The sequence below is a fragment of the Xenopus laevis genome, chromosome 5S (assembly GCF_017654675.1).
Source record: "Xenopus laevis strain J_2021 chromosome 5S, Xenopus_laevis_v10.1, whole genome shotgun sequence".
Taxonomy (NCBI): domain Eukaryota; kingdom Metazoa; phylum Chordata; class Amphibia; order Anura; family Pipidae; genus Xenopus; species Xenopus laevis.
In genome coordinates, this window is record NC_054380.1 from 16,231,883 (window position 1) to 16,259,810 (window position 27,928).

The following is a 27,928-nucleotide window of genomic DNA, read 5'->3' on the forward strand; positions in this document are numbered from 1 at the left end:
AACCAACAGAGAATACAACAGCACACAAAGTAGTTCTCCCTGCCCAATTAAAAGGAAGGGTGTCTTTTAGGGCAGCTGCTTGGGTAAAATTCTAAAGTTTTACATTTCAATATCAAACTTGAAATGGCGATTGAACAATGACACTCCTTTTTAAAGTTTAAACCCAACATTTCTTAGGATTACTTGTAATGTCTTGGCAAGGTTATTCATTACTATCCACTATTAATGAAAGCCAGTGCTTTATAACCATTTATGGTGGAAACACACGTGGCGATTTGTCATGTCGACTTTTAAAAAGCGACTAAATGCCGAGACATAGTGGCCATAGGTGTATGCACAAGTCACCGCGACGGTTGTGGTATGTCGATTAGTCGATTAGTCGATTAGTCCCTGCGAATGATTTCAAAAGTCATGGTGATGAATCGCCACATGTCTTTGCCCGTATAGTTTGTAGGTCTTTAAAATAAATATAAACAAATATGACCCATCCTGTTCAACATGAGGAGAGTGGAGACAAATCTGTTAAATGGAAAACATATGGAGAATAGTCTTACCGGCGACATAGTCCCCAAATCCAATAGTGGTAAGCGTGATAACGACAAAGTAGAAAGCATCCAACGTATGCCAGTCTTCTATGTGCTGGAAGATGACAGCTGGAATAGCCACAAACAGGATGCACCCAAACAGGATGAATATTACAGTCGATATGATGCGAATTTTCGTCTGACTTACATTCCACTTCTGTCAGAAAAAGGCAAAACAAATGTTATTTGTTTAGGATTGATGGTGCCAATACTGAAACCATAGCATGCTCTGACCCTAGGCAATGTCATCAATCTGTCCTAGTTGGAGAAGATTAGATTTTCACCCTAGGCTTGCATTGACAGGAGGCCATACAGGAGGAACACGTCTATCTCTTAATGTGTCTGTGACCCAAGTGAAACTAGATAAGACAAAAAGTAGTGTACATTGATTTCAGTGGGAAAGTTCTGGAGAGGGTTACTGTTGAAGGTTGTGATTTAAGAGTTATTTCCCAGTTCCTTAGATCATGGGAAATGACACAGATGGCACACTTTCTATTTTATGACACAGTAGTCTTCTCCATTATTTAAGGTGTGTTCATGGCCAGTGTATATATTAGACTTAACACATTCAAATCCCTCACTGGCTCCTTGTAAATAGGTTTCTGTTCTATTTTCTCAAAAATTGTAACTGTGCCACCATGTTGTTTAATATTTAGATACATAGCCATAGGGTTGTTAATCAGAGATTAATTTTTTGTGACATGTTTTGCTCAACCCTTGGTGACTGCTTGTATTTTTAAAGCAAAGGATATTTATGTATTACTGGATCCAGAGTGTTCAAGCACACCCTGGCCTAGCCAGAGAAATAAGTCCAGTACTCAGTGTAGCAGGGATCAGTACATTTAACTGGGGCACATAAAGTTGACAAATTAGATACATGTCCATCAAGGTCAACAACATTGCCCAAGAGTGTCCTCTGCTGGTTATTCAAACTGGGCACAGACCAGAGTCTTAATGGAAAATTCTAAAATTACTATAACTTTATTTCTCAGTATCAAAAGCCCAGCAGTCAAACAGCTAAAGGGTCTAAACATTATATAAGATTCTGAACTTCTATTTTTACCACCAGCTAAAGCTATACTATTTATAAAGAGTACTGTATGTGCTCTTACTTCAAACATATCTTCTACCCGGGCGATTCCTTTGCCAAAGATGGTCCCTAGTTGATCTCCAACGCCGGCCAAAAGAAATCCAAACAATGGAATTCCCAATAAGGCATAAATAATGCAGAATATTTTTCCACCTTTCGTGCGTGGGGAAATATTTCCAAAACCTATAAATAAATAGAGAAAAACATCCTAGGTAAATAACTAAGAATTTGAGAAATACATGTTTTTTGAAGATGTAGTATTGTACAATGGAGTAAATGCATCAAATAATAGTAACACGGAAGTAGGCCATTTATTGTCCTTCTATATTCCATTAGTGTGTGAACTAAAAGTCCCTTATCTTTATATTTGGTTTTATGGATACAGATGGAGTAGACCTTATATGCAATTATATGCACATTACAAAGACATAAGCAATGGATCTGATACAGGTAGAGCAGAACTTGCTGATATATTGGCTTGAGCTGCTTGGCCAGGTTCATCAATATTACCTTACCATGTACAGATATGTCAACAGGCATTTTAACAGATAGTCATATGACCCCATCAGATAAAACTGAATCTACCAGTGTCTCTTCTTGAAGGGCTAATAGATCAGAAAGGAAAGAGAGTCCAAACTGCATCTCACTGTCTTGCTTGGAATTCCTAGGGATGTCCTACCTAGACCTAAAGCAGATTTGCTTCTCAAATAGAGATCTAAGTCTACAAATTATATTTGTAGACTCCTTTTGACCAGATAATGCCACTGTTTTGCATGCTGTGGTTTGTCGTGGTCTCCATCGGTTTTGTGCACTGATTAATGACCACTTCTGCTTGAGTCTCTCTAGATATTCTTGCAATACAGCCCCCAAATATTCTTACATATTCTTACATATTCTTTATACAAGATTATACTTTTAGGGGCCGATTGATCAAAATTCAAGTCTGTGTTTTGTCACGATTTGAGGGAACATGCAGCAAAAGCACAAACATGAATACATGAGAAAATATTTCAGAACTTCAAATAGTCGGTATTTGTTAAAGAAAAAAAAAAACATGAAGGGGCCAATTTACTTAGCTCGAGTGAAGGAATAGAGGAAAAAATACTTCGAATTTCGAATGGTCGAATATGGCTACTTCGACCATCGAATAGGCTACTTCGACCTTTGACTACGACTTTGACTTCGAATCGAAGTAAAAATCGTTCGACTATTCGACCATTCGATAGTCGAAGTACTGTCTCTTTAAAAAATACTTCGACCCCCTAGTTCGCCACCTAAAACCTACCGAGGCCAATGTTAGTCTATGGGGAAGGTCCCCATAGGCTTCCTAACAATTTTCTGATCAAAGGAAAATCCTTCGATCGATGGATTAAAATCGTTCGATTCGAAGGATTTAATCGATCAATTATTCCTTGGATCGTAGGAATATCGCTAAATCCTTCGACTTCGATATTCGAAGTCGAAGGATTTACATTCGGCAGTCGAATATCGAGGGTTAATTAACCCTCGATATTCGACCCTAAGTAAATGTGCCCTGAAAAGTCACCAGAAATAACTCTGCATGTAAAAGCTGGAAAGGTTCAATAGAAGTCAAAGGGAAATGTCTCTAACCATTTAATTTATTTCCCATGTTAAAGCATTTAAAGGAGAACTAAACCCTAAAAGCGAATATGGCTATAAATGACATTTTATATACTGAACTTATTGCACCAGCCTAAAGTTTCAGCTTGTCAATAGCTGCAATGATCCAGGACTTCAAACTTGTCACAGGGGGTCACCATCTTGGAAAGTGTCTGTGACACTCACATGCTCAGTGGGCTCTGAGCAGCTGTTGAGAAGCTAAGCTTAGGGGTCAAATTATCAAGCAGAAAATTAGGTTTGTCTTTAAAAAGCTGATGCTACAGGGCTGATTAATTAAATTCTGTTGCACTGGATTATGTGCTGCCATGTAGTAATTATCTGTACTAATCAGCCTTATATTGTGACATTTCTATTCTATGTGTACTGTATATTGTGAGTGGGTCCCTAAGCTCAGTAAGTGACAGCAGCACAGAGCATGTGCAGTGAATCAGCTTAAAAGAAGATGGGGAGCTACTGGGGCATCTTTGGAGACACAGATCTTTACTGTTAAAGGGATGTGGTTGCCTTGGGCTGGTACAGAAGCACAAAACATAATGTACAACATTTCTAGCTACTTCTTTAGTTAAACTTTAGTTCATCTTTACGTTTTTAACCTCATTGAAAATGCAAGGAATAAAGTAATTCTTGCAGATCTGCAACTTTTTTTCTGCAAATAAATGCAGAATAGTGTTCGAGAAAAAAAAGTTGCACAATGCTAGTGTTGCTCCCCTACTTTTTTTACATCTGAATGTGGCTCACAGGTTTAAAAGGTTGGTACCTCCATGCTAAAGATACCATGTATTGCAGTGCAGTTATATGACAAGGACTTAGTAATAATAACAGAAAACCCTCAGCACAATGTCCCAGTATCATCAGCAAAGTAGATAATTAATTGTTGGGTGCCAGAGGTTCTTACATTTTTTAACTGTAATGTTCATATTAAAGCCACTGTTTAATTCACTTAACAGCATCATTGTAATGTAGTGTAGGGCCAGCAAAGGAAACACAGCATTACTGTTTGTACAGGAATATTCCCTTCTGAAAGATATAGAGAATAATGTATTGTTGCTATTACTTTTCATGTACTTGAAGTCTAATTTCTTCTTTTTCCTGCCTTGTCGGTACTGTGTAAAATTCCTCCTTTGTGTTCTTTCTACTTCAGCCTTCAAGTACAATTTTAAAAGTTGTTCCGTGAATAGCCTGCCTCATATCCATGACATCCTGAAGATGAGGTTTTAAGCATGAAAAACAACAACCGCCCAATGGTGGACGTGTTTAGTGCCCCAGCAATAGAACATCTCAACTCCAAAGAATTTCTCCTGCCTAATACCATCACTGATTCATAAAATATCAACCGAAAATTGTATAAAGACACCAGAGGGGACAGAGGAACAATGGAGATCTATTATTATGAGCATAATTACCCTGTAATTATATAAGGCGTTTCTTAAAATTCTTCAGCTTATGTCCTATAATTCGGAGACACATTCAGCCTGGTTCTTGAATTTATAACATAAGGACAAGAAACAGGTATTTGGATTGAATTACTCGTATCCCTATCGTAATTCTTGTGCGGACATGGCGTTTTTTATTTTCCATACTTGCATGAACAAATTTTAGTATTCTCATAAAATTACAAGCAACGAGCTGTGCTTCTATTTGTTATACAAAATTGTAACATTATGTTTCATAGTACTCTAATTAGTGATCAAACCCATTACGAAATGGTAATATATGCTAAACTAATCTTATCTGAAGTCTCATTTGTGCCACTTCACTGAATACACAGCATTTACTCCAAATCTCAGTACATAATATTGGTATCTGCAATAAGCACTGAACTCATAGCAAGTTCATATTGGTGTTTAGCCAGAAGAAAGATTGGTCTCAAGGGTAAAGGAGCAGCAGTGAAGAGGAACCTAACCTAATCTATGCCAACGACATCAATAAATACTTATCTTCCTATTTAAGAGTGAAATACTTCACATAGACTCGAAAAAGGAATCATGCATGTAAGCATCTTATTTCTGAAGTCCTGAATTATGGTAAGGCCATTTCCTATAGACACAATTTTATCCAAATAATACAGATTTTTAAAAATGATTTCTTTTTTCACTGAAAAAATAAAACAGTACCTTGTACTTGATCCAACCTAAGATTTAATTATTTTTTATTGGAAGCAAAAGCAGCCTATTGGGTTTATTTAGGGGTAGATTTATCAAGGGTCGAATTTCGAAGTTCAAAATTCAAAAATTCGAATATTGAATTCAAAGTTTTTTCACGGAATTTGGCAATCGATCGATCAAATTAAAATTGTTCGATCAAACAATTAAATCCTTCGCATTTAGAGATTCGAAAGATTTCAGCGATCGTTTGAACAATTTTTATTAGATGTGTTAAGACTTGGAAAAAGTTTATAGAAGGTCCCCATTGGCTAACATAGCAATTCGGCAGGTTTAATTTGGCAAAGTATTGAAGTCAAAGTTTTTTTTAAAGAGACAGTACTTCGATTATTGAATGGTCGAATATTCAAACGATTTTTACTTTGAGTCGAAGTAAATTCGAAGTCGTAGTATCCTATTCGATGGTCGAAGTATCCAAAAAATTACTTTGAACTTCAAACTTTTTAACTATCCTCAAATTCACTTCGACCCTTGATAAATCTGCCCCTTAATGTTTACATTATTTTCTAGTAAACTGAAGGTACGACAATAGAAATTACGAAAAGATCTGTAATCTGGTAAAACCCCTGCCCGAGCATTCTGGATAACTGTTCATACCTGTACAGCTTTTATGGAATATATTTTCAACCTTTAAGTTATTTTACAATTCCAGTAGTTAAAAAAAAATTAATTGAAAATTTTGAATTTTGTGATGATTTTTTTTTATGAATTAACACAAGTTTTTTCTGATTCTAATTTATTTGTGAATGTGCTAGTTTTCAAGAAAAATACATGACTGTGAAAAAAATATTCAAGAAAAAAAAAAGAAAACTAGTAAATCTTCCTCGCTGTCCTTTCACTATTTAGGGACACAGGTATGGGCAGTGGCAGATTGGGTGAGTTTCTCCACCAATTAACTTGTTCAAATAGGATTATAGAATGCAAAGTTGAGCGGTCTCAGTTGCTTTTTAACATTGTGGGGGTAGGGCCTAAACTGCAAATACGTTAATAAAACACTTACATTACAATACAACATCCAATTACAACACTAATGTAATTTGCTTTAACAGCATTGCCAATCAATACCTCAAGTCAAGCCACAAAAGGCCCGTATGGATCATACTGCTGCTCTTAACCAAGAAAATGAATCCAATCTGTAGAAATCAAGAATTAAATATTCATTAGCTTATCTCTCATCTAGTATTTATTGGTGGTATATAAGTAGATCAGTTGACCAAATTAACTTAGCATTTACATGCATTAAATATTGAATTTGCAGCCACTGTATCTAGCAACAATGCACCAACAAGATACAACATTGTGACAAAAACACAATTACACAAACACAAAACACAATTATTTGAAAGGAAAGACACACTAAAGGTGGCCATAGAAAGATCGTTCGTTTCAATACACACGTGTAGAGCTGAATCGTCAGATATAAAGGTAGAAACAATAGAATTCTACCTGTATCTGATGATTCAGCACTAACAATGGTCGATGTTTGGGTGCCTTCAAAGGCACCCGATAAAAATTTTACGTCCAGCCCGATCGACGAGCCGACCGATATCCAAGTCTTCTGCCGATCTCGGTCGGCTCTTTTCCCACCATACACGCACCGAATATTGTACGAAAATTAATTTTGTACGATATTATCTGTGCGACTATGGCCACCTTAAGGAGATGGAAAGCATGAACCTCATATAAACGACCTCAACAAATCACAAATCTTCAGCATAAAATGACAAAGAGGAATGGGAACAAGCTACACTTCAAGCCGGTAACAACTCTACAAAAAACAAACACAGAGCAAGAAACATAAACATCCATACATCCCTCAGCGACCATGGTGAGAACAATACTGAAATTGTTTCATCTTTCCAAGTGATAAGTACAAAGAACTCATTGCTATGGTGGACCATTTTTAAAGCTGTTGGACTGAGGAATTAGGATAGATGCCAGATAAAGAACAAGCTATGTTTCCCTAATTGTTTTTTTATACCTTCCTAAGATACAGAATGGAAGATCTCCAACATCAGAATTACACATATGACTTCATAACCCTAAGTCTCTGCTCACTGATGCCACCCTTGGTACAATGTGCTTCAATAAACTTCGCCTTAGGATGTTTGCGTGGAAAGGACTCATCAGTCAAGTGTCCTGTGTGAAGCCAATATCACCTACAAGAACAAAAAAAAACAAAGGAAAGCTGTCACACTTGTATCTCCTCGTACAAATGTATTAGGCAAAGTATATTAGTATTAAAAAGAGCTATCAGATGAGTAAGTCATGCTGATGTCAACCTGACATCACATACTACTCTGTCTTATGCTTGTGACTAGGCAAAATAATTCTGCATTGTACTGAATGATTGTGATGATGCAATCAAGTGTTTTGGGCCATCTATAGTTTTATATGGTCCACCTGAAATTTATAAAATATAAAATGTTAATATATATGACTGATCGATTGCCATCTTGGAGGCCTATTGGAGAGGCTTCAGAAGGTTCAGCAGTTAAGCAGGTCAACCTAACTTACTACATCATTATATTTTAGCCCAGACTATGTTAAATGAGGTATTTCACAGTATCAACTCAATAATAAAAACATAATCCTTTCAACTGTAAGACAGCTCAAATAAGGTTCTTGTACTGTATGTGCTCTATTGTTGAATAACAGTCCTTTATTGTACTTTAAACATAGTTCTCCATTGTCCCTTAGCTTTGATACTCAATCTAGATGACACTTAGAGGCACATTTTTCAATGGTTGAATTCTGAAATCATGTGAGCTTTTAAAACTCCCATCAATTCGAAATTCGACCAATTGAAACTTATTTCAACTCAGATGAATTGAAACGACCCCGAAAACTCTAATCAAATTCGGATCAAATTCGATCAAACTCGATGTCAGGAAGGCTGCAAACATCTCCAAATTGATCCCTGAACCTCTCCCATTCACTTAAACAGCAATTTGGCAGGTTTTAGGAGGCGAATATTCAAATTTGAACTCTTTCAAATTTTACCAAAGTATGATAAATCTTGAAAATCTAATTAGAATTTTGAAAAAAAAACCCTCAAATCAAATTTGGTAACTCTATAGTCGAATTTGACCATAAAACAAATTAAAATTTCAGTTCAACCCTTGATAGATCTGCCCCTTAGATTCAAATATGCATCTTATTATAAATGTATCTACTCTCACTTTTTAAACCTAACATATGTGTATGCATACAAAACTATAAATCTCCTTAACATCTTAGATGGTACAAGGGATATCAGTGAATATGAGATTTGTAGCTTCTTAACATGCAGGTAAATAATGTTCAAAGACAAATGTCTTATTACACAAAGACCACGCGCACACTCAGGCCCTTCGTAGAATTACGCTGGTGCCCAAGACCTGAGGGAGAAAGACAAATGTCTCCAATTTATGCCGTGATGTTATATGTCTTCGGCTTGGACAAAAATAATAACTATAATCCTCAGAAGATTGCTCGTTGGAAAATGATTATAGAAACAGGTTCATTATCTAGGAAATGGGAAAAACAAGTCAACTCAAGCTACAAAGAGGTTTCATGCAAAGGGAACTATCTGTTAGGAAATGTGAGGCCCCTGTAGATTTCTGCCGAATTTTTTTTTCCAACATAATTTGGTGCTACCTGAAGAATAAAAGTAATGTATAAATATGGAATACACAAAACATACAGTGTATATGTTAGCCAGTAGGAAACGTGTATAAATTAGAACCTTTTTTTATAAAGCGTCAATATTGGAATTTTTCTTTTTTTTCTTTTTCTTCACTTTTTTTTTAAGCCTTTAAAAAGCTTTAGTCATACAAAGCACGTTTACAAATATGGGGCTATGAATGAGCTTATTGCAGCATGAGGTGCAGTTGTTTCTGCTTAACCTGCCGGTGCTATATAGATTAAAAAAATTATGATGATGATGAGAATAAAGGACAAGGAGTCGCTGTTCTCTACACTCTGAGTACAGCCTGTGTTCAGTGGTGTTGCATACAGGAAGGGTGGGTAGCACATGGACATCCCACTGACCAACATGCATCATCATCATCATCAGAAGAAAGCAGCGAAGTGCGGCCCAGTGTATTGAGCCATAAGGGGGGCAGTTTTGCACCTGATAGTGTTACGGAACGGCTTCTGTACTTGTACCAGTGGGAAAAAAGCCCATGAGGAATACCATGGTATGGGACCTGTTATCCAGAATGCTTAGGACCTGGGGTTTTCTGGATAACGGATCTTTCTGTAGTCTACTAGAAAATCATGAAAATATTAAATAAACCCAATTAGCTGGTTTGCTTCCAAAAAGTATTAATTATGTCATAGTTTGTATCAAGTACAAGCTACTGTTTTATTATTACAGAGAAAAAAGTCAAGTTGGCAAAACAGTCAGTTTTAGGAATAACAATTACTTACAAAATCAGAACTGCCAGCGAAAAACGATCAACATGACCTATAGGTTACTTTTAGGGGCAGATTTATCAAGGGTCTAACTTCCATAAATTCGAAATTCGAAGAAAAAAAGACATGTATTACAGGTGAATAGGCTGTATTCGAATCGTTCTAATTGAAGTAAGATCGTGTTCAATCTGCTTCGATTCAAAGTTTTTCAAGTCCACCGAATGGTCGAAGTCGAAGTTTTAAAGACACAGTACATGATGAATTTCGATATACGAATAGTCACATTTTTTCAAATTCAAATCTAATTTTCTCCTTTTCGATAGTCGAAGTACACAAAAATAGCTCAAAATTAGAATCTTTTTACTTTTTTATTTCGACCCTGGCAGATTTATTAAGGGTCGAATTTCAAAGTAATTTATTATTTTATTTAGTTAAGACATTTATTAAAAAAATGTACGCTTTTTTCTGCGGGTGAATAGGCTGTATTAGATCTACTTCGATAATAATATACACAAAAATAGCTTGAAATTAGATTTTTTTTACTTCAAATTTTTACTTTGACCCTTAATAAATCTGTCCCTTAATGTAGATTAATATTTTGAAAAGCAAATTTTAATGTTATTTCTCCATCCTCCCATAGGAGACCAGAAAATAATTTTTTTGGTGAGATTTAGAAGATGTTGAAGTTCTAACAAATTGTGGGAAATGAGAAAGAATGATCTAAGGTCCAATTGCATTAATGTCATATGAGAGTGAGACATTTATATCAAAGTTTAATAATCAGATAACCAAATAATTCTGCTTTATGTATTAGACCATAAATAAATATTCATGCAACTGAAGGGTATTGTAGTGGATGTCTGAGTTTGCATGGCCCCACTTGTGCACAGATTATTAACTTGTGCAAATCTTTGTGCCTCCAGTCTTGATCAAATGAAGTCACTGGATGAAAGTGATTCAGATCTTGACCCGGTTTTCTGAAATATTCTGATGAGATTTGTTCATGCATTGTGTACATTGTGTGATGCACAACCAATATAGCACAGTTACTGAGGCTGGACAAGGCATCTCCATAAAGGTCAACCTTTTTGCTCACTTATCCATTAAAGGGGAACTATCGCGACAATGAAAATTTAATATAAGCTTCAGCACACTGAAATAAGAAACTTTCTAAATACAATCAATTAAAAAGTCTGCATTGTTTCTGAAATAATCACATTTATCTTCACTATTCTCTCTCAGCATCTGTTTCTCTTCATTCTGTCTTCATGCAGCAGTTGGGTGTCAGATATTCATTGACAGTTAGATCCAATATATCTTATAGGGGGGCTCCCATTCCTAGAAGATGTATTAGAGCTCACTCAAATAACTGATCTCAGTACAAACAAAAACTCACAAAATAACTGCCTTTTGCACCAATCCTGCATGTAGAGAGACATGATGTCTGGCGCTTTTAATAGAGTGAGCTCTATTACATCTTCTAGGTAAAAGGAGCCCCCCTATAAGATTTATTGGATCATTCATCTGACACCCAAATCCTGTATGAAGAGAGAATGAAGAGAAACAGATGCTGAAAGAGGAATAGTGAAGATAAACTTGATTATTTCAGAAATGGTACAGAATTTTTTAATTGATTTTATTTTGAAATGTTCTTATTTCAGTATGCTGAAGCTAATGTTACATTTTCATTTTCGCAATAGTTTCCCTTTAAAATCTAAAGCTATCTCCAAAATGCCTCTCCCGAGATCGACTTTTGCTTGAGTGAACTCCCCCTGATTCCACTGCTTCCAAACATAACATGCCAAACGTAATGCCAATAAAGCTGAGAGTTATAACTGCCATCAACACAAACCTCTCAGAACAGCACAGCTATTTACTTAATGACTTCATTAGTGCCTTTAGAAATGTATTGATAAGACAATATTGTTCAAGGAAGGATTAGTCTTTTGAAGAGCTACCGCTGATACCGTTTACATTTACTGATGATTTAGCTATCAATTTAGCAACAGAATTACAATGAATGTGCAACCTGCCATGTAACATATGGTTGTTAAATGAATCAGCATCGGGACTTGTTCTGCTGGAAGATGAAACAGTTTTAAAAGCTGCATCATTTGGTAGCTCACAGCAAAAAGCTAATTTTCATAAACTGCTGAACTGGCCTTCCATAGGAGCCCAACGCAGGCAACAGAGGCCCAAACTGAATGCCAACGATGATACGATTTGAGGCAAATGATTGTTATGATAATATATGTAAATGCATCCTTGTTATCAGTTAAGGGGCCTACACAAATGTGTATCCTCACTTGCAATGTATTAATGGGCCTCATGGTGGCCATGTCTCTGTATGTGAACCATTAAACTTAAATGCATAAGGGATAGACTACAGCATTTTTGAAAAATTGTCTTAAAGCAAAATCCAGTCTACACAAAGGGGAACTCCACAAAAACACAACTTGAGCTTTTTGAAAAGCAAACATAATTTCAAGCAGCTTTGCAATATACATCAATTAAAAAATATGCAGACTTTCCATAATTTTTAATGGTTTCTGACAGTTCCCTAAGCCTAGCCCCCTGCTCTCCTGCTGATCTGTCTGACTACTTTGCTGAGCTGGCAGACTACTGTTACTTTGTATCAACAGCCAGTTGTCCTCATCCTGCATTCTCCAAACCCCACAATTCCCTGCAGATGTGATTTCAATAAGGAACAGAATATCACAGTGCAATGCATTGTGGGTTATGTAGTTCCTGCATGCTGTCTGTAAGCTGTGGAGAAGTTGTTACAAATCTGCCTTTTGGATTTCTTTCTTTATTTGTGCCCCTGAGGAAGACCCTTTAGGTCGAAACGCTTTTAAAATGGCTCACCAATTTATTATTTATTTTTTGCATCATTTTTGTAATTTTTTATTTTTTTGCAATAAATTTACTATTATTTTTTATTGGGTGTGCTATCCATTACCTTTATATTTATAGTTACAATTTGTAACATCAGTGTTTAGTCCCTCCTTCAAATGATGCAGAAAGAGAAAAACTGTTAAACAGCTGGATTTCAGCATAGCAAATGGCATTTATTCATACTTTTTGAAGAAACATGTAACTGTGATGGGTATATTAGGGGTTTCTGTGTTATATGGGCCTCTTTATCAAATTTTGTTTGGAAGCCGGAGTTCCCCTTTAACCAAACTTTTCACAATGATCTAAGATATAACAGGTCTACTTTGTATCATTCCATGCGCAACAAAAGCCTTAAAAGTCCAGGTCCAGTTTCACGTAACTTTACAATTTTCTGAAGTAGCATGCAGTTCAACTGATGAACAGTTAGGGCACATTCCAAAATTGGAACTTGTTTGAGAAAAAATAATGTGGAGGAAAAACGCAAACATGTATATACTCGAGAATATTTATGAAAACTCACTCACTCACAGCCATTTATTATTTGAGCATTTTGCATCTTTTTCAGCAACCAAGGTTTATTTCCCACAAAGCATAAACTGACCAATCTTACTGTTATAAATTGGTAAAAAAATATGAAAGTATTTAATAAACAGTAATATACTGTATATTGGACGTTACTAGAATTACTAGAGCTGCACCACCTCCCTTCCATGTTCCACCATCACCCTTTAAACAAACTCTTTGCTGCCTCATACATTTGTATGAATGTTTGATGTGTGCATAATTCTCCGCGAAAGAATACATTTCTTACAAATACAGCATAATCTTTCTATTTCTTTTAGCTGATCCAAAGGAAGGTGAAAAAAAATCTGAATGCTTCTCAAATGTGTCAGAGGGGAGAAAAATAGTTTTTCATAGACCATACATACAGTACATACCCTCACACCGACCCCCCTACAATCACATAAACTGCACATACCAACATCTGTACTAATTGTAGATTTTAATATCATCCAAGCCCCTCTTAGGGCAGAGACAGACGAGAAGATTCGGGGAGATTTAGTCGCCCGACAACAAATCGCCTCTTCTTCGGGCGACTAATCTCCTCAAACTGCCTCTTCTTCCCGGCGGGGAGGCAGTTCGGGGAGATTAGACCAGAACTTGAATTTGAAAATAGCTTAAATTTTAAAAATACACCTGCCATTGACACCTACAGAAGCTTGCCAGGTGATTGCTGACACATTTTTAAATTCAAGGTTTAGAGATTTTTTAATTGATAAATAAAAATTTCAGATTGAAAAACTTAAATTTGAAAATAAGGTACAGTTCAGACAAATCTCAAACTGAATCCTGCAATGAGAGCATCCCTAACTATAATAAAACAAAACTGAGCTCAATCAGTAAACAGAATCAGTGGTGCGGTGGTTGGGTAATAATATTTGAAATCACTGGAGTTTCAGATGACAAAAATATACATTTTGGGGCATATTTATCAAAATCTGAATTTTCCTTAGTATTTAAATAAAAAAAGTCAGACCAAACTAGAAAAAAGCATGATTTAATCGGAACAAAATCGGAATAGCTTGATTTTTTCTGGCTTTTTCCCTGTAAAGCCCACATTTTTTGGATTTTCACCCAAAAAGTCTAAAATAGTCGGATTTTCAGGCTTATTTCAGTGCAGACCACAGAAACTTCAAAATAAGGTAGGGACCGCTCTCACTGACTTATATACAACCTCAATAGGTCAAACATGGCGGATTTTCGAATTCAGACTTTTTGTAGCATCGGGCTTTTATAAATCCTCAAAAAATGCAAGTTTTTTTCCCCCTAAAAGTTTAAAAAAACTTGAATGTTTTGAGTTTTTAACATTCGGACCTTAATAATTAACCCCCTTAGTTATTTTTCGTACAACCAAAGGTTTCTGATACAAGTCTACATTCTCAAGATGGACTTCAGCACTAGGGAACATGTTCTATAAGAGTTAGAAGTACAATTTAACCATTCCAAGCCTTATATTCTTCCTTGTTGCTTATGTTTTATGATCTATCATCAAGTTTGATGAAACAACCACTACAAGTGGTTTTAACAAAAACATTGTATTTTGAAATTTATGTAAATGTGTTTAGTGCATTACATGGTGTTTGTTGACTAATGACTCAAATCATGCTAGGTAGTGAATGATCAAAGTAATATTTAGTAGCTGCCAATCAAATGTTTGTTTTCAACACTGCAGTAGATAAATAAAAGCTAACTGATTGGATCAACCCTTTTTTCTTCTACTTTCCAGAGTTAAACTAATCTGTATTTTCTTGTTTCTTGGTCCATGGCCATTTGTGTCACCAATCACTAGTGTTCCCCCTTGGGCTCCTTAAATCTATTTTTAATTACCTTTTGTTTTTTCATTTCATACAAGTATTTAATTCTTACTCAGGATCCCTGAAGGGACTTCATTAGTCATACGGATCAACATTAATCATGGATAAATCATTGATTGGTTAAATGTTTCATAATGTTTCAAAAATGAATGAATAAAATAGTCCATACATATATATATATATATATATATATATATATATATATATATATATATATATATATATATATATATATATATATATATATATATATATATATATATATATATAGGCAACAGCCTTTTGCCACTTCTATCAAAGAATTTAAGTAAAAAAAAGAAAGGGTATTATTCCTGAAGCTCAAATTGCATACCTTTCTTCTAGCAGCTTTAGGTTGCTATTTTTGTGCAGGTGGTTGCACAAACAAAGCCTGAAATCTTGTAGGATATGTACAGTATATGTTTCAGGGCTCTTCCTTCTCTATTTCTAGGGGGTCTTGTTCTACTATAATCTTTGGAAGGGATTTACCAGGTTGGAAATGTGGGGGAAAATGTCACTACATGTGTCCCCTTGTATGGAACACATTTCATATATCCGGCTTGGCATTTGATAGTTGGACTTTTCAGCTTATTCCAACCCTTGCCTTGAAGGCCTCTAAGCCTTTAAGGCACAATGATGTTATTGTGGAGATCATTTGACAGTGGTAGAGTCAGCAATTGATTCTTAAGCTGATACAGCGGCAATTTCTTACATTTTTATTTCTCTTTAGGTCAGCTCTCTAGGACCATGTAATCAATAAATCTGCCTGTGCAGTCTTATTCCCACTCCAATATTAATACTGTATGTTTGCAGAAGCTGACATTGACTTTAAAGGTCCCAGCAGGACAACACCAATTGCAGTTGTTAACTCACGTTGCAAAGCCAAGTGCAGAACCAACCCATAATTCTAATTCCCACATGGCCAACGAAACCTACGACAAATCCAATGTAGGCTATCTAATAATGGTTTTTCCAAAAATCAATATAATACAATAGAAAAATCCCGTAATCACCAGGATATTTTACAATTATTTTGTACCATGGTTCCCTATCCCTATATAGTATAGAGGCAGATCTGTTTGCAAAAATTCAAACCACTTCAGCAACTCTTTTAAAACCAAACTCTAGCTCAAGGGTAGAACAATGTTCCACTGTGAATTGCAAAACTTTTCACATAGAAGCTTGGAAGACAGTGATTCTTAACCAGGAGCAATAGATATAATAAAAAAATACAAAAATTATTTATATATTAGTATAAATATTTATATGCTCAACTATTTGGTCAAAATGCATTAAAGTCATCTGAATAATTTTGACACACAACAATTTTTATGTGCGCCCCAATTTTGATTAGCTTGCGGCGAAATGCACAATGTTGTGTCTGCCAAATTTATTCGCCCATCACTAGTTGACAATGCTGATACTTACACCTCAAGTACCAGCCCCCAGAGTACAAGTATGGGATCCAGTAACCCATTATCCAGAAAGGCCGTTTCCCATAGACTCCATTATAATCAAATAATCCAAATTTCTAGATTTTCTCTGTAAAAATAAAACAGCACATTGCACTTGATCCCAACTAAGATATAATTAATCCTTATTGTAAGCAAAACCAGATTATTTGGTTTATTTATTAATTAAATGATTTTCTAGTAGACTTCAAATTACAGAAAGATCCATTATACAGAAAACCACAGGTCCCAAGCATTCTGGATAACAAGTCCCATACCTGTCCAGGATTCCCAACGGGTGCTCTGAGGGATTTCACTCACTATGAATGAGCTCTACCATCTGGAGTCATTACAGTCTGGTAGGTGTTGCCTGGAGAACTACCCCAAACTACAGTGTCCTTAGTGGAGCAAAAACAGCTCTAACTAGCTTTTACTACCACTATGTTTGCCTCATTCATAGCATCCCTTATACCCAATTTGGTTACTTTAGGTATTTTTTACTGAGGCCTTCTACCTCAAACCTCATCTACTGAAGGATCAGAAAATATGTTTCTCTTTATAGATGAAGAATTTTTTATTTCCAGTCTTCTTTTCAATACAATTCCTATTACCATACATATAAAACCTAAGAACCTAGAGCTGTACAAAAGATTTAGACATGATGTTTATGGCAATGATACAGAGACTATTTACTTATTTATAGATCACCCTAACTCTAACACCATGGGTCTGCAATGTCCTACTAAGGAGGACAGAAAGACTATAGAAACTCAGACTTAATGGAAACCTTGATTTTAGGAGGAATCACTTCCCAAGTGGGCACATTATATTTTATTCTGTACATAATGGGGCAAATTCATCCTTCACTCGAAGTTAATGAATTGGCCCCAATATGTACAAATTGAACATGTATTGGCAGGTATAACCATGACGCTAATAATTTAGAATTTATTTTGTTGACATATATATAGTAAATCAAACAGAGTATAAACAACTTCTCAAGCCCTCAGAAAGAGTCTATATTTGTATCACAAAACAGACTGTCCTCTCAACATATCATTGTGAATATCATTCTCACAAACAAACAGATTGGGATGTTACTTATCTGTTTGACACTGACAGATATTCTCTCTATAGTCCATCTATGATTACAATCATAGGTAACACTGATATTATAATAAGCTAGATTCAACTTAGTTAGAAAATGTTATCGCAAGATGTATCACTCATCAAAACTCATGGGGCGAGATTCAATTCGAGGAGAAAAAACTTTTCTCCAAATTCAGTTGCATTTTTTTCGCATAGACTTCAATTAAATTTTCACATTTTTCTGACTTGAATTAAATCTCAAATTGAATCTCGTCCATGAGTTTTCACATGATACATCTCACTGAATTGAATCTAGCCCGATATGTCCAAAATGTAAATAATTAGATCAGATCATGCATTACTACTGAATAGTTCTTAGTTCTCTATTTTAGTGTTTAGTCGACCTTCGTCTACACTTGCCATAACTAGTTCCTAGATCTGCCGGCAACCCCACCCACTTCTCAGTTATCCCAAACGTTTGGTGTCTATGATTTCAGAGTGAATTGCAACAACTTGGGGGCTGGGGATAACAGATTCAATCTGTGATGCCTACCTTGTCACTAGGCTTGCTCAATGACAGCAGGGTCAAACTGGGCTGGCGGGGCACTGGGAAAAAACCCAGTGAGCCCCGGCCCTCGTGGGCCCAGACCCGCACCCTACGCCATGGCTCTCCTTACTTCCCTGGCTCTGTAGTTGTCCAACCTTTCTCCTTGGCCCTGGTCGCAGACATGCAAAGGAATAGGTAAGCACGTGGGGGCCAGAGGGGGGTTGTGGTTTGGGGGGGCAGAGAGTGCTTGTGGCTGGGGGCCCCTAAGACAGCAGGCCTGGTGCCCAGTCTAACACTGAATGACAGTGTGTGCAATAACTCACTTCTCACCCCTAGGAATACTAGTTAACAACCATTGTTCGCAGCAAAGTAGATACTAACTAACCTTTCCACCAAGACTGAGGAAAAGGAAGGACGCGAGAACTCCTTCCTACAAACCTAGAAGAAGGTCCTTTGAAACACTTGTTACTAGAGCTACCTATGAATCATCACATACATCAGATCAGGGCTTGTTGCTGAAGGAAACAAAATTACATAAATCAGGAATGTCCAGCCTGCAGGTTTCTCAATTTTACTAAAAATCACAGTTGCCCCAACTCTAGAATTCCTGAAAATATCGAACAATGGTGACCCAATACAATATGTGCTTTGTACTGCTTTCTATATTTTTGCCCCAAGCCCCTACTGTTTTCTGCTAGAAGAATGCTCATGCTTTCATACATTTGTGCACAAATAGATTATGACATCATAAAGCTGGGGAGGAAACAGAACTTGTTTTCTTTTTTTTTTTTTTAAATGTACACACAATTCCCGACTTGCTCGGACCTACCCACCACGCATCTTATTAAACACAAAGAGAATGTTGACATTGTTGTACATGAAAGCAAGTGCAATACAATGTCTCTCTCGGGCAGACGAATCCAGGTACAGTATAAACAAGTCTTCCCTACAGACTGGATAGATTTCTCCACATTATTTCACAAAGCAAATCATTAGACTTTATTTAGTCTGCGGAGAAGGAAAGTAAGTAGAAACCTGTTTGGCTTCTCTGCTGACATTTATAATGTTCATTGCGGCTCATTACACTTTGGAAATCATTTCCACTGTCGCTCACGTTCAGTCTTTACTGCTTCTCATGTACAATAAGGATTGTATCAAATTAGCAGATTAAGTGCACACACTCTTGGAATGACTATATCAAGCGTGACAGATCCGTTGTCCATTAGCTTTGTTGGTCTTAACGATGCTATAGTCTGTGAGCATCATCAACCGATGAATAGATTCTAAGGGCTCTTACACACGGCCGTTCCGACCTGCGCTCCCCTGCGTTCCGTTTGTTGGCGTTCAGCCGTAGGGGAGCGCAGGAATAGACGCAAGTAATGATTTGAAATGGGGCTGTACTCACTCAGGCGCGTTTAGGCGCCGAACGCAGGTTCAGACGCAACATGCTGCATTTTTCCTGCGTTCGGCGCCTACACGCGCCTGAGTGAGTACAGCCCCATTTCAAATCATTACTTGCGTCTATTCCTGCGCTCCCCTGCGGCTGAACGCCAACAAACGGAACGCAGGGGAGCGCAGGTCGGAACGGCCGTGTGTAAGAGCCCTAAAGCTGGTTATTGTTAATTATAACTCCCTCTATCCTCAGAGGTTCCAGGTGTTGCTTATTATTCTTGACTTTGACTAGCATTGTTTAGTATAGTATATAAAAGGCAAGTGACATTGGCAGAAAGGGAATATTGAACTCCTAGCATTGGCCTGGGAATTTTCAATCTCTTGAGCTGGAGAGAACCCTATTAGGGATCCATAAAACAGTAGCCGTTGGGCCTAAGGCTGATATCACAGAAAGCTGCACACTCATAACAACCAACACTCAGAGGGTTATTTATTACAGTCTGAATCCAAAATAATCAAAAATTTTAGTTTTTTTTAACTATAAAATCAGAATTTTAAGTGGGAAAAAAACTCACATTTTTCGATTTATTATTAGGATGGAAAAAGGGCAAATCTGAAAATCCACCATCTCAGACTTGCAGAGGTTGTATATAAGTCAATGAGAGGGGCCCCTATCCTATTTGTTTCTGTGGTCTGAAACTGGAATTAGCCCGAAAATCCGACTATTTCTGACTTTTCAAAGCAAAAATCCGAAAAATCTAGCAATTCTGCAAATCAATGTGGAAAAATCATACGATTTGGATTTTCGCTCTATTTTTTTTGTTTGTCCCCTATAGATTAAATCGTGATTTCTTAAAGGAGAATTCAACCCCAAACTTAAAAAAACGCCAGTCTCATTAGGAAGATTACTGAAGCGGCTGAAGATGGCGCCTGTGAACTCCGATGCATGAATCTGTCCCAAGGGGTAAGTAAAGCGTTAGGGGCATTTGCCCGGGGTTACACTTAGGCTGGAGTGACGAGGGAGGGGGGTCTGTGTAGGGTAGGGTTTTTTTAAGTTAAGGGTTGAATTCTCCTTTAATAATAAATAAGGTCCAATCGGGGATTCTAGTTTTGTTGGACTTTTTTCATTAAAATCAGAAAAATTCCACCAAAATATGTCTAACAATAACTAATTCTATAGTAGAAATAAAAGCAGAGTCAGCCTTCTCCATTTATTGCTTTGCCCTTGATCCTATTTTCACTTGTTTATTTCTGCTACCCAATTCTAGATCAGGTGAGGTCAAATAGTATAGAGGGGAGTCCAAGTGGATATCATCTGGTGATTTAGCTGTTTTTGGGCAGTTTCCAAATGTATCTGTAGATGCTTCACCCAATGTTTTACAGGGGAGAAGAACCACTTAACTTTCAAAATAATTTCACCATTTGGAGAGAATTATTTTTTCATATAAACATTGGACTAGATTTGTTTAGTTGGGGAAAAACATATCTTCTAAGTCAGTGATCCCCAACCAGCGCTCACCTCACATGTTGCTCACCAATCCCTTGGATGTTGCTCCCAGGAACCTCAAAGCAGGTGCTTATTTTTTAATTTCTTGGCCTGGAGGCAAGTTTTGGTTGCAAACAACCAGATGTACTGCCAAACAGAGCTTTCTGTAAGCTGCCAGTCCACACAGGGGCTTGTAGAGATCTGAAATGGGCAGCACTCCAAACTGTCATTAAAAAGCCTTAAGTCTCATCAGCAAGGCAACAGTAACAGCAACGTTTCCAGCTAATCATGGTTCTTTATCAAGCCACAGTTCTTATAGGGGCTTCCAAGTAGACAATCACAGGCCTTCTTTGGCATCCACTGGGACTTTTTTTCATGCTTGTGTTGCTCTAAACCTCTTTTTTATATTTGAATGTGACTCACAAGTAAAAAAAAATGGTCGGGGACCTCTGTACTATTTGGCATTTCCCCATAGACATTAGATGGAGCCTTTACTTGATAAACCGTAAGATACATCTTGGTATCTCACTCTGACACCCATTAGTACTCTGCACTTGCCCATGGACATAGTACATGACCCAATATAACTTTCTTGGAAGCATTAAACATCAATCAGAGATAGCTGTGGCTACACCAGAACTAAACACAAGATAATGCTACTTACATACCAGGTACAAGATATTATCTGCCCATTCTTCACTTTGTCAGCCATCAAAAGCCAAACCATTTTGATTCCATGAAAAAACAAAACAATGTCCTACCTATAGTAGTGATAACGGTGCCAGCGAAGAAAAAAGAGCTTCCCAAATCCCAGTGGCTGTTCTGATGGGAGGTATTTCCTATAGGTATGATCCCCGAATTAATAGCTGCCATAAGTTGCTGTAGGATTAGAAAGAAATTATGTTAAGTCTTGAGGACTGTTAGCATTCCCAAAGCTCTACTCATGGCAAAATACAAATACATAGGATTTAGTGGGTAATGTAATAAAAAGGATAACCTATAGCAACCAATGACATTTTTCTTCCCAAACAGCTGACCAGTAAATGCTATTTGCTGATTGGTTGATATGGTTTAGTAGACAAGTTATACAGGTGAACAGAATGTACAGTGCAATTTCATCTGGGCACCTCTACAACTGCTTAACCCAGCCAACTAGCATGTATCGGTATGAGACCTGTTATCCAGAATGATTGAGACTTGGGGTATTTCAGATAACAGATCTTTCCATAATTTGGATCTTTATACCTTAAGTCTACTAGAAAATCATGTAAACATTAAAAAAACAAAAGAAGAATCATAGAAAGCATGGACTTTGTAGAAATATAAGGACAAGCTTACTGCTTTCCATAAGGGGTCTGGGTACTCATGCTCCAAACCCTCAGCAAGGGGGGAATACATACAAAAACCTAAACCTTATGACTCTGCCTATGGTATTTGCTATTGGCTCTTTCTCCTTTAAATACTTTTTGTGTATTAATAATAAGTTAGCCTATGATTAAGCACCCTGTGGGGGCACGAAACGCGTCAGGCTATTATTTTTTATACAAGATGTAAATAAAGATTTTTATATTACTTTACTACGATTTTGAGACTCCTGGATTCTACATAATTTATCTATTTTGTTTGGGGTGACGGAATGGTGCCAGCTGCCTTTTTTAGGTTTTTAAACATTAAAAAAAAAAAACAATAGACTGGTTTTGCTTCCAATAAGGATTACTTATATCTCAGTTTGGATCAAGTACAAGCTACTGTTTTATTATTTCAAAGAAAATGTTATTAATTTTTAAGAATTTGGATTATTTGGATAAAATGGAGTCTATGGGAGACAGGCATTCCATAATTCAGAGCTTTCTGGATAACTGGTTTCCAGAAAACAGATCCCATACCATAACACAACTCTGACGGTATTGTTAACTCCTTTCCCACTTTGTTTATCCCCATGATTCCAGCAGCACCAGGGGTGCTGATCTAGGAAAGCCCATTGGTTCCATATTTAATTTCTCTCCCTTTGTTTGACTGCACCCTCAGTAAACTAGCTCTGCAATCACCATGGGCTGGGAAGTGATATTTTCATTTGCAATATAATATACACTCATCCAAAAAATAATGTCATCTGTTGATAGCTTCTGATTTGGAGGAAAAAATGCATTATTTAAAGCAATTTTCCTTCACAGGCATCTATGTATTATCCTCGGTTCCAGAGGGAACAATAAGCAGAACTTGAATTTCCTTTGCATAACTATACGGCACTAAAAAGCCTGAGAAGGAGAGACCCTACATCATGTAATGACACCTTTATGTAACAGCTCATCTGAAATGCTTTAGCTGCCCAGATGGGAGATAAGTTATTGTTATACTGTAGCCATAGCCAGTCTTGTATAGCTTAATATTTCCTGTATACACAGGTCATTTATGGATTCCACCAGAACTAATGGAACAGCAATAAAGAACACTGTGTTCGGTAGAATAGTGAAGAAACTTGCCTTGTGCTAAATGGCAGCAGGTAATTGTATAGTATTCTTGTCCAATTGATATAAAGGAGAACTAAAACCTAACTAAAGAAGTAGGTAGAAATGTTGTACATTTTGTTTTGGGCTTCTGTACCAGCCCAAGGCAACCACAGCCTTTAGCAGTAAAGATCTCTGTCTCCAAAGATACCCCAGTAGCTCCCCATCTTCTTTTCTGCTGATTCACTGCACATGCTCTGTGCTGCTGTCACTTACTGAGCTTAGGGACCCACTCACAATATACAGTACACATAGAATAGAAATGTCACACTATAAGGCTGGTTAGTAATTAATACAGATAATTACTGCATGGCAGCACAGAAACCAGTGCAATTAGCATCAGAATTTAATAATCAGCCCTGTAGCATCAGCTTATATTACAGGGGAAGCTCATTTTCTGCTGGATAATTAGTGACGACCCCTAAGCTTAGCTTCTCAACAGCTGCTCAGAGCCCACTGAGCATGTGAGTGTCACAGACACTTTCCAAGATGGTGACCCCCTGTGACAAGTTTGAAGTCCTGGATCATTGCTGCTATTGACAAGCTGAAACTTGGCTGGTGCAATAAGTTACGTATTTAAAATATGGCATTTTTAGCCACATTCATTTTTAAGGTTTACTTCTCCTTTTGAAAACCCAAGTACCTTTGTCCATACATGCTCCTTTGCAACTTGTGGTAAACGCCAATGCACCCCTTTGGCCTGTTCGTACAAATTTAGCATTTTGTGTTTGTCAACGAGCCCTACTGTACAATAATGGTACGAGGAGGTATGATATAAGAAAACTTAAAAGTGATTTAGTATGTTGATGAAAGCAGCACTGTGCTTAGTCTTTTTTTTTAAATAATTTTATGATGGTGATTTATGACGTGAAAGGTAAGAAAGTGAGGGCCCGAAAAAGTTGCTGCCATGTTTTGGCACTTTGCACCCTGACTGCCACAATAGAGATATTGCCGCAGATCTCTGGATGTTCCATAAAGTCCCTGATTCTCATGACCATACAGGGGGTAAGCAGGTACCTTTACCCGTGTAAATTGTGGGTGTAGTCCCCTCCCATATCCCCCCAAAAAGTGTTTTTTTCCCCTTGAATGATTGATCCACCTCCGGAGTGATGTCACTTATGATTTTGCAGTTTCCCTGGGTTTAGAAGGTAAGTTAAACCATTGCGAGTAGGGTCAAGTAGTAGGTCTGGTAGCAGACATAGTGGGGTCCCGTGTGCATTTTGGAGGTTAATGGGCCCAAGTTGGGCAAGGGTCTTCCTGACCAGACCGGACTCAGTAGGGGGAAGGAAGCTCTGGCAGGGGGCCACATTGGGGCCACTGTACTCTGCACCTCACAGTTGCAGAGCAGAACACTGCCCCTTCTGTAAATCAAGCATGAAAGAGCAATAAGGGATGTGCGTTTACCCTCCATAGCTCTGTTGGACTTGTGGCAGGGGCATTTATAAATGATCCATACTGTGTAACACATCTATATTAATTCTTTAGAGCTTTAGTTCTCCTTAAAGTATCTCCCTTACTACTTACCTCCCTAAACACTGAACTGGAGCTGAATTAAATTATTTAAAAAACACAACACTGTTGGGAAATAATTAGAGTTGATAACTATTGGATAGGCCAGTCCATAGGCAGTTGGTGATTCTGCAAGGTTCCAGTGCACTCTGCATTTCATCAAACTGTCCCTAATTCCCCACATAATACATTAGAACAACTGAGTGATTTATTCATTATATAACAGCCCACAGGGCACCTGGAAAACATCACAGCATTCAAATGCCATCGACAGGGCATCACTGGCTTCTAGTTATCCCAATAATAAAGATAACGTTTGTGCTACTGCCACATTAAAGAAAAAATGTAAATAGTACCACTCAAAAAATAATTAATAAACCAAAAAAATTACGTTCTTAAGTAAATAACAGGAGTATTTACTCACAGTTCACCTCAGTCCCAAGGCGCAAAGTCCAAAACACTGTATCCAAAAAGAAGAATGTGAGGACCTCCAATAATAAATAAACATAAGACCTAACGTGTTTCATGCCTATTGGGGCATATATGAGTAAGTGCCCCAATAGGCACGAAACGCGTTAGGTCTTATGTCCTAATACATTTTTCTATGAGTAAGTGCCCCAATAGGCACGAAACACGTGAGGTCTTATGTCCTAATACATTTTTCTACTTTTTTAAAAATTTAGTTTCTTTATTATTGGAGGTCCTCACATTCTTCTTTTTGGATACAGTGTTTTCTTCTAGTTATCCCTGCAATACATCAGATCCAGGAACTTAATGCTCACATACTTACAACTAATGGCACCCAGGGAGAAAAAAAAAAATAAAGGATATTTTTAGTCTAAAAATCAACAATAATCAACCTGTGTCTCCAATGGCCTTTTAGCAACCTTCATTAACCAGGAGGAGAGAGACAAATGGAAGAATGTTGACCTTGAACACATAAAACAAGTCCTCATGCCTGGAACGTGCAGTTGCTATTCCTATGTACTGTATATTTTTTTTAAAAGGCACTTGTTATTGACTGAGAGAAGACATATATATTTGAGGGGACACCATAATTGCAAACAGACAGGCTCAAGGTCAATGCTGAAAAATTCTCAGGGGAACATCGCCATGCAACTACTGCAGAGGGGACACAAGTTCATTCTTTGAACCCAGTGTAAAGTGAATGTATTTATATCCAGATTAAGTCTAATATATTTCTCCGAATGACATTGAAAGCTCACAGTTGTTTAATCGTTATCTAATAATTCTATTCAGATGTGTCCATTAATCTACAAGTCTTTAAATGATTCCCTGGAGAATAAAGGGGCTTTAGACTTAACTATTAAAAAGAGGTCCAGGTCAAAACCAGTGAAGAATCAAATCAGCAGAGAAGATGTCAAGAAGAGACGAGGTAGGAACATGGAATTAGAACCATAAATAACTACAAACTGTAAATAAACAATCTTCTGTATATCTCAGATCCACAAGCAACGTTTAGGGCTGTGTTCTTACCTGCCTACATCACCCATATCTCATAAAAACACCAGTGAGGATAATTTTCCCAGGATTCTTATCCAAAACACAAAAAAAGCATGACGCGGAAGGAAGCTAGAATGAATCGTGAACACCAGATGATATATTCTACCATCTCTGGGATCTACAGATCTTGAAAAAATTCTTCACAATCATTTGTGGCTTAACACATCATGCCATGTCAGGAATCACCTGGAGCCATCACTTTTGCACTTAACAAGCATCCCTCATAGGGCCAAGAACATTCCTACACAAGTTACTTATTGCCTTATAAAAAGTGTCATAAATTCAAAGTCAAAACAAGATGTAATTAAAGAACTAAAGGTATATGGCTAGAAATTCTGTATTTTATATGCAGAACATACTGTGGGTAGACAAAAAAAAACAAAAAATCAGCAGCTGGGATTTTTTGATATAGCTTAACGGCTAGTGAGGGCAGAACGCACAATAGGTGTAACATAGAAAGAAATAAAGCCATTTGCAGCAGTTCAATAGATTACAGTATAGAAAGGCTGAGATTGTAAGATATGCGCTGAGAACATCACGTAGCAGGATTGGATTCAGCTTGTGATTTTTTTTCATTATAATAAAGAACTTTACAATGGAGTGTGTTAGGCAGATAGGAGAAGTCGCTTATGGGCTGTGTAACAAACAGCTATGGGATCTATTATCTCTAGGGTAGTCAGAAATAAGATAAAGTTATCTGCTTCCCCATCCCTAGGCAGGGGAACAGTTATCCAGAATGCTTGGGAACTGGGGCTTTCCAGATAATGGATCTTTCCCTATATTGGATCTTCATACCTTTAGTCTACTAAAATAAAATTTAAACTTTAATTAAGCCCAGTAGGATTGTTTTGCTTCCAATAAGGATTAATTATATCTTAGTTGGGATCAAATATAAATTGTTTTATTATTAAAGAGAAAAAGGAAATCATTTTTAAAAATGTGGATTATTTGGATAAAATGGAGTCAATGGGAAATGGCCTTTCCGTAATTCGGAGCTTTCTGGATAATGGGTTTCCGGATAACGGATCCCGTGTGTGTGTGTGTGTGTGTGTATATATATATATATATATTTATTTTTTAAATATACATTATAGCATGCATTATACAAAAATAAATATAAATATATCATGACATATTTCACTTCTATTTCACTATTTTAACTTAAATGGACGCACATAAAATAGAAGCTAGGTGCATACAGTTACAGTCTCGTGAAATGACAGCACATAATAATAATAATAATATTTAAATTATAATTAT

At 37.0% G+C, this 27,928-nt stretch overlaps 1 protein-coding gene across 1 annotated transcript in view; it reads right to left on the reverse strand.

Annotated features, from left to right (window-relative positions):
- The window catches only part of kcnk2.S (potassium channel, two pore domain subfamily K, member 2 S homeolog), a 65,414-nt gene that overhangs the window by 20,254 nt on the left and 17,232 nt on the right, over window positions 1-27,928 (reverse strand). Inside the window, exons 3-5 of the mRNA XM_018264991.2 lie at window positions 21,890-22,007; window positions 1,697-1,857; window positions 555-741 (exon numbers count right to left, since the gene is read on the reverse strand). Coding sequence (XP_018120480.1) covers window positions 555-741; window positions 1,697-1,857; window positions 21,890-22,007 — 466 coding nt within the window. The remainder of the gene's footprint in view (window positions 1-554; window positions 742-1,696; window positions 1,858-21,889; window positions 22,008-27,928) is intronic.